This window comes from Pangasianodon hypophthalmus, chromosome 4, assembly GCF_027358585.1.
Source record: "Pangasianodon hypophthalmus isolate fPanHyp1 chromosome 4, fPanHyp1.pri, whole genome shotgun sequence".
In the NCBI taxonomy this organism is placed as follows: Eukaryota; Metazoa; Chordata; class Actinopteri; order Siluriformes; family Pangasiidae; genus Pangasianodon; species Pangasianodon hypophthalmus.
The window spans coordinates 7,674,390-7,682,317 of record NC_069713.1 but is presented as its reverse complement, the minus strand read 5'-3'; the positions used below and the strand labels follow the sequence as shown (position 1 = coordinate 7,682,317).

Here is a 7,928-nt window from a genome sequence, read left to right as displayed (position 1 = left end):
TTTCAGAAATTGAATGAGCTTAAAAATGTATTTAAAGTATGTTTTGAAATCTTTAACAAAAATACCACTTTCACATATTTTAAGTATTTGGAGAAACAATCCCACAGACCCTCTGTAATTATGCCACATACCACCAGGGGTCTGCAGATCCCTGGCTGAGAAACACTGATCTAGCACAAATCCATATTCAACACAAAATCAGAGAAATTAGAAGAGCATGATCCCACATATCCCACATGCATGTTATAATACAGGTATAAAGTCGCTGTATATTCCCATATGACAAAATATATATTTCTTTGTATTCTAGACATAAATGAGAGAGCATGTGCATTGGTCTTTGTATTATATTAATTATCTAACATTAAATGCTGCAAAAAAAAAATAGATATAATTGTAAATGATCCAGTAACGTTCTCTATATTCAAACTGCTAATATGTATAAAACAGCATATGATCACGTGTGATACAAAAACATCCCGTTTGTAGGGAAAAACTTCCCTGTAGAAACTCTCTCGTCCCATGTGAATTTAGTTGAGGTCTGGACAGCAGGAGACGTGTAAGAATCCTGTCCGGATTGGGCTTTTGAGTACTCGAGCACTCATGTGAAGTGCCACAGGTGTTCCCTTGTTTAATAATGTTACATTCAGCTTTGTGTGGACTCTCGTTCTCTTGACCATTACATTTGCTTTTCATACTTTTTGTTTTGTCATTTTGTACAGTATGTCTCTTGATTCTTTTTTTTTTTTTCCCCTCTCCACAGTGAACCACATGCACGGTTTTACGCAGCGCAGATAGTCCTCACTTTCGAGTACCTCCACTCGCTAGACCTCATCTACAGAGACCTGAAGCCTGAGAACCTTCTCATCGATCAGCATGGCTACATACAGGTAACGAGCGACGAGGCTTGTTTTTATCCTAATGTTCAAAATAATTGAGTTTCCCACCAGGGGGCGTTGTGTTACAGAAAGTTGCCTGATTACACTTGTGTGTTACAGTTAACACACTGGAACCAAAGTATAGTAATTAAAAAAAAAAAAGAAATTCTCGTGACATTCCCACAAGTAGTGTCTTGCAAGAAAGACAAGAAATTCTGTGGTGATTTAGCTGCGGTTCAGTGTGAGATTGTCTCCCCATTTTTATAATCAGTTACAGCTGTGTAGTATCTGCTCAGCTTTAGAGGGTCTTTCTTAGGGTCCGTAACCTCTAGCGCACTCCCCTGCTCTTATCTGATGAGGAAAAGCGTCACATTTCTCAACCACTGAGTTTTGTTCAACTCTGAACTTCTGATATTCATTTGCAGTTTTTAATACATGAGTCCTTACATTTACAGTACATTTAATCTTTATATTTTAATTTAACAGGGCCTAAATAAGAAACAAATAACCTCAGAGAACAATAAAAAAAAACCAACAGATTTCAATATGTCGTCATTTTTAGTCATTTGTAGTCATTTATTTAGGCCCTGTTAAATTAAAAACATAGAATTGAAGAAGGAATTTCTTTTTCCCATGACTATATATTTCAGGTTATTTGTTAAGTGATGGAGTTTGGGTATGTTTCCTTGCGTCTGAAAGAGCCAACACTGATTATATACATATATATATATTGTACAGCATATTAACATTAATTTAATAATTTGCTCATTCATGCATCTGGTCAGTCATGTATGTCTAACAGAAATCTCTTTTGGATCACAGGTCACTGACTTTGGTTTCGCAAAACGAGTGAAGGGCAGAACCTGGACGTTGTGTGGAACTCCGGAGTACCTGGCGCCAGAGATCATCCTCAGCAAGGTAAGACTTGGCAGCGTGTTTAGCATTACAGCTTCCAAACTTCCAAATTTCACTTTCTTGTAGACTTTGTGATGTGTCATGTATTTCTGATGTTAAAGCTAAACTAAAAACTCTTCACATTTGCATCTGAATTCCCATGTTATGTATGGTGTGTCGGTTACTGTGTGGTTACTCCTGCTTATATTTCCTATGTCCTTAGGTTTTATAATGACTAGCTCTGTGTCATTTTGTTTAGTGTTGCTTGTCCTTTATATTCTTCATTTATATATGTTCTTATTCTGTCACATCTCTTAGTCCTCCCTGATTCATGTTTGTCATCTTTTTGTTCTGTTTAATTTGCCCTTATTTTGCCTCAACTCTGTTGTTTCTGATCTCTGTCATGGATGTTGTAAAGCAACCTTTAGTTTTAAAAAGGTACTATATAAGCAAAAAGTAGTGGTAGTAGTATTCTGTTCCGTGTATTATTCTTGTGTGAGATTGTGTGCTCTATCTTCTGTGTAGGGCTACAACAAAGCAGTGGACTGGTGGGCACTGGGAGTACTCATATATGAAATGGCTGCGGGTTACCCTCCATTCTTCGCTGACCAGCCCATTCAGATCTACGAGAAGATCGTGTCTGGAAAGGTAGAAACTGATGACACTGTGTGTTGCGCTCATATTCATGCCAGAAGTGCTAGTTCAGCCTAGTACTACTGTTCATGGCACTCACACCGGCGTATCGTGTTACAGCACTACAGATTCACAGTTTAATATTAGTTTTCTTTAAGTCTACATTAAACACAGTGACACCACACGGACCCTCATCCATGGCGTTTATTATTTTAACATCACTGTAAACCAGTGCCACCTAAACACGGAAATTTAGTGCTTGTTTAAGAGTCTAATGAAGAGATGGGTCTTCATTCTTCATTAGAGGTCAGTCAGTGACTCCGCTGTGCAAATAGCAACAGGAAGTTTGATTAATTTAATTGGAAGCTATGTTGTGACACAGAGAGACAGATTCAGATAGACAGAGAAAGACAGATTTAGGCAGACTGACACCAGTAGATTCAGACAGACAGATTCAGGCCAGCAGACAGATTCGGACACAGAGACAGACAGATTCGGTCAGACTGATTTAGACAGATGGACAGTTTCAAACACGGACACAGAGACGAACAGATTCAGACACAGGCAAACACATTCAGACAGAGACAGACAGGCAGACCAATTCAGGCAAATAGAAAGGTTTAGACAGAGACAGATAAGCAGGTTCCTACACGCGGATAGGTGCAGACAGACAGACAGACAAAATACATTTAGGGAAGTAACTTGTGACACATGAGGGAGTATAGATCGACAGCAGTGGGATGGTAGGTGTACTCATTAACCTCACTGACTACAGAACCGAGCTCAGTAGAAAATTGGCTACTCCCACAGACAGTAGTGATTATTGAGACACCGTGTTGAACGCTGCAGCACTTTTAAAACGTTCTGTTGTCTTCTCTGCAGGTACGATTCCCGTCTCACTTCAGTTCAGATCTGAAGGACCTGCTAAGGAATCTGCTTCAGGTCGACCTGACGAAACGGTACGGCAACCTCAAGAACGGCGTCAACGACATCAAAAACCACAAATGGTTTGCCACGACAGATTGGATCGCCATCTATGAGAGAAAGGTGTGACAATCACTGATCATCACTGACATTATTGGTCACAGCAATATTCTGAAAGCGGTATGAGGATGCACCACGCTCACTGTGTTTTTGTTTGTTTGTTTGTTTGTTTGTTTGTTTGTCCCCCTATCCCACCCACAGGTGGAGGCTCCTTTTATTCCGAAATGCAGAGGTCCAGGAGACACGAGCAACTTCGACGACTATGAAGAGGAGGACATCCGCGTGTCTGTTACAGAAAAATGTGCAAAGGAGTTTGCCGAGTTTTAGTCTGGACATGTCAGAGCTATACGTATACATATATACGTATATGTATTTATCTATATAAATACATATATATATGAGTGTGTGTGACTGTGTGCGCATGAATGCGTGTGCGAGCGTGTGTATAACCACACAGCAAATGAAATAAGGGGATCTTTGCACTCTAAAGACACGGGGACGGAGCGGAGACCACATCATCACATCAGAGTTACTGCATAGCTCCTTCATTCCGTCTGGTTCATCAAGAGGCCAACAAAGCCCTCGCGCTTTACACGTTACATCAGACTCTTCACTCGCTCATATAACCCTCTTTATTTTTATTCTTTCGTTTGATAAATGTCTCGGATGTTGTTTTCCCCATTGTTTTAAAGGTGAGAAGGTTTTCAACAGTGTTCAGGACTAGGACTTCATATGCCAATACACACCAAGTGCCAGTTTATCAGGTAACCCTGCCATACAGGTGGATTTCTGACTGCAGCCCTTCTGTTGCTCCATCACAGGACCACCGCTCGCTAGATGTTTGGGTGTGTCATAATATAGTAGATTATGAGAATACAAAGTGTTCAGAAACTCCAAGAGCACACCCGCCACCAGGGAGCCTCATAAGAATGTGCGATTTTATATATTTATATATTTTAAAAATATGTTTGATGTACATGCGTAACATGGAGCCACGATTACAGCGGCAAGCAACGGTTGATATTTGAGATTTTCTCAATTCCATGCAAACTGGCGAAGGCAGGGTAAAGCAGCAAACCCAAACTATCAGCATGAATGATTCTCTCAGTTCCGTTCTCAAAACTTCAGTTCCCATTTAGTTCAGTGTCCACGTGAGACAAACAACACGAGCTCAAGGTTTCCACAGAAACAGGACAATTCGGACACAGGTAAATTACGTTGTTTGCTTATGAAAGACATAAAAAAAAGAATAAAAATTATGCCTCTACCACTAGGTATGATTTCGGTTTGTCCGTGCATCCATCTGAGATTCTCGTTAGCACAATATCTCAAGAACAAGTGGCTGAATGTTTGTAGGATTATTTTTTATTTATTTAGTTTTTGGGGGGGAGTTATCACTGTATCCAACAGATGAACTGATTAGATTTTGGAATTGGAAGGTCAAAGCAATGTCAAATGCCTGAAATATTTTTTTTTTTCCCCAAATAGCATCCTTCCTGTCTGAAATATATTTCAAGGGTATTTAAGGCATATAAATTAATAACAAGAAGGATTAGACTTGTTGGCAGTGGAGGCATCCTTGTCCACGCCGTTGCCGTTGAGTTCTACTTGTTTACTATGTTTGCACTTTTAGCTGACTTTTAGGGGAAAAAAAAAAAATAAAAAAATTTTGAGACAGGACAAAGCTGAGTAGTTTAGTTTAAGGGTCTTGTTCATGAGCTCCACAGTGAGCAGGTTGGTGGTCCTGGAATTTGAATTCACAACCTTTTGACCAGTAGCCCAAAGCCTTAACCACTGAGCCATGACTTCATATCAAAGCATGTCATCGTTTAGGACTGAAAAGATTCAGATCGCGCCCTGCACACTGCCATGTCAGTGTCACTGCTGTGCCTCGGAATGAGTCTCCACTCAGATAATATCTAACCTCCTCTGGTGGTCATTTTCACTTAATGGATGGATGGTTCATACCAACAGATGGGCTGCAGTCAGTAATTATAATTAATATTAAATAACTAGCCTGAGTTTAGCTACACGGCGGGTGAGCGTGATAAACCGGCACATTGCTCAGAGTTGATGCCAGTTGTGATATCAGCAGTGTCATGTAGCTACGATTTGAAGGATACGTGTTGCATTATGTCTGTTACATGCTTTGTGTCTTTTTTTTTTTTTTTTTTTTTTTTTTTCCCTTCATTTTTGAGTAACAGCAGTTATCTTACCTCAGACTCAACCTCTGACCACTTTTTTTTTTTCTCTCGTCAGCTTGCAGAGGTGCCGCTTCTTTATTGTGCATATTTAATGATTTTGAAAGGGTTTTTACTTCAGCCAGTGTTGAAAGCATGACCAAAACGACTGAGCTGTGGATGCTGGAAGTTTTTTATCCATCACGACTGAGCCCACAGATTGTCTGTCGAAGAGTTGAGTGTTACAGCGACCCTTAGTACAACCTGCACTTAAAAAAAAAAAAAAAAAAAAAAAAAAAAAAAAAAAATCCAAACATAACAGACTTGCCCTGGCTTTTTGGCTTGTTGTACCATTGCATAAGTTATGTATTATTTTACAGCTTTGATGTCTGTCCATTGGTGAAGAGGTTATATCTTAAAATGCCCTGGTACATCTTTAAAATTTGGCTCAGAACATTCAGAAAGTACTGTATATTTTCATTAAATGATCTGTAGCAGATACCGTTTGCTGTGAATGTGGAACTGATGGTTTCCTGGGGTTTGTGGAAACCAACCCTGAGACTTGCCAGATACACGTGACATCTTTTTTTTTTTTTTTTCCAACACATCATGCTCCAATTTCTGTCTCTTTCTATCCTTGTTTCTTTCATTGTAATGACTGAATTTAGAGTTGCAACTCGTAGGTATGGATGTTGTTTGCAATGCTTGATTTCCAAGGTACATTCTCACAGACACACATACTTCGAAAAATTATTAAAAAAAAAAAAAAAAACACAGACTGGGGTTTGTTAGCCTCGGCTCCTTTGTATCACAGACTTCAGTTATTGTTCTGCTCATAATGCATATATGCATTGTTTCTTATATATGTTTTTATTTATACACATTAGAGATGCTAATAAATTTTATTTTTAAAATTGCATAGTGCTTGTTTTGATTACTGTTGCAGCATTCATTCAGCTACTGTATTTATCACACTACGTACAAACAGTCTGACTGTAACCCCCCCGACCGCTTAAAGGAAAAATCCACTCTGAAAGACACGCATATTACTCTTTATAATTAACATAACATCTCAGATTTGTTCTGTAAAGAGTTGAAAAAAAAAAAAATTTGCTCTTATTTTCACATTGCTTAACAGTGTCCTACATTCAATAGGTAGTCATTGTGGTAGTCATATACCTAAAGAGAGTGATGCAGCAGCGCTTTAGTCCTTTAGTCTGTCCAGCTCATGAAGCTCAAACAGTTCAACTGTATTGCGCTCATCATCTCATAGATCGCTAACTAGCTGAGCGGAGTTTCGGTAGCACATGCACATGAACTTTAATGACATCCCATTCTTAATCCATGGGGTTTAATATGGAGTTGGCACACCCTTTGCAGCTATAACAGCTTCAACTCTTTCCACAAGGTTTAGGAGTGTGTTTATGGGAATTTTTGACCATTCCTCTAGAAGCACATTTGTGAGGTCAGGCACTGATGTTGGACGAGAAGGCCTGGCTCGCAGTCTCCGCTCTAATTCATCCCAAAGGTGTTCTATCGGGTTGAGGTCAGGACTCTGTCAGTCAAGTTCCTCCACACCAAACTCGCTCATCTTTATGGACCTTGCTTTGTGCACTGGTGCGCAGTCATGTTGGAACAGGAAAGGGCCATCCCCAAACTGTTCCCACAAAGTTGGGAGCATGAAATTGTCCAAAATGTCTTGGTACGCTGAAGCATTAAGTGTTCCTTTCACTGGAACTAAGGGGCCAAGCCCAACCCCTGAAAAACAACCCCACACCATAATCCCCCCTCCACCAAACTTTACACTTGGCACAATGCAGTCAGGCAAGTACCGTTCTCCTGGCAACCGCCAAACCCAGACTCGTCCATCGGATTGCCAGACGGAGAAGCGTGATTCGTCACTCCAGAGAACACGTCTCCACTGCTCTAGAGTCCAGTGGCGGCGTGCTTTACACCACTGCATCCGACACTTGGTGATGTAAGGCTTGGATGCAGCTGCTCGGCCATGGAAACCCATTCCATGAAGCTCTCTACGCACTGTTCTTGAGCTAATCTGAAGGCCACACGAAGTTTGGAGGTCTGTAGCTATTGACTCTGCAGAAAGATGGCAACTTCTGCACACTGTGCGCCTCAGCATGCGCTGACCCCGCTCTGTGATTTTACTTGGCCTACCACTTCGTGGCTGAGTTGCTGTTGTTCCAATTGCTTCCACTTTGTCATAATACCACTAACAGTTGACCATGGAATATTAATAGTGAGGAAATTTCACGAATGGACTTATTGCACAGGTGGCAACCTATCACGGTACAACGCTTAAATTAACTGAGCTCCTGAGAGCGACCCATTCTTTCACAAATGT

At 40.4% G+C, this 7,928-nt stretch overlaps 1 protein-coding gene across 1 annotated transcript in view; it reads left to right on the top strand.

Annotated features, from left to right (window-relative positions):
- prkacbb (protein kinase, cAMP-dependent, catalytic, beta b) overlaps positions 1-6,486 on the top strand; it is a 22,127-nt gene extending 15,641 nt beyond the window's left edge. Inside the window, exons 6-10 of the mRNA XM_053233420.1 lie at positions 764-890; positions 1,701-1,796; positions 2,298-2,420; positions 3,288-3,452; positions 3,591-6,486. Coding sequence (XP_053089395.1) covers positions 764-890; positions 1,701-1,796; positions 2,298-2,420; positions 3,288-3,452; positions 3,591-3,716 — 637 coding nt within the window. The 3' untranslated portion in view covers positions 3,717-6,486. The remainder of the gene's footprint in view (positions 1-763; positions 891-1,700; positions 1,797-2,297; positions 2,421-3,287; positions 3,453-3,590) is intronic.
- The last annotated feature ends 1,442 nt before the right edge of the window (positions 6,487-7,928 follow it).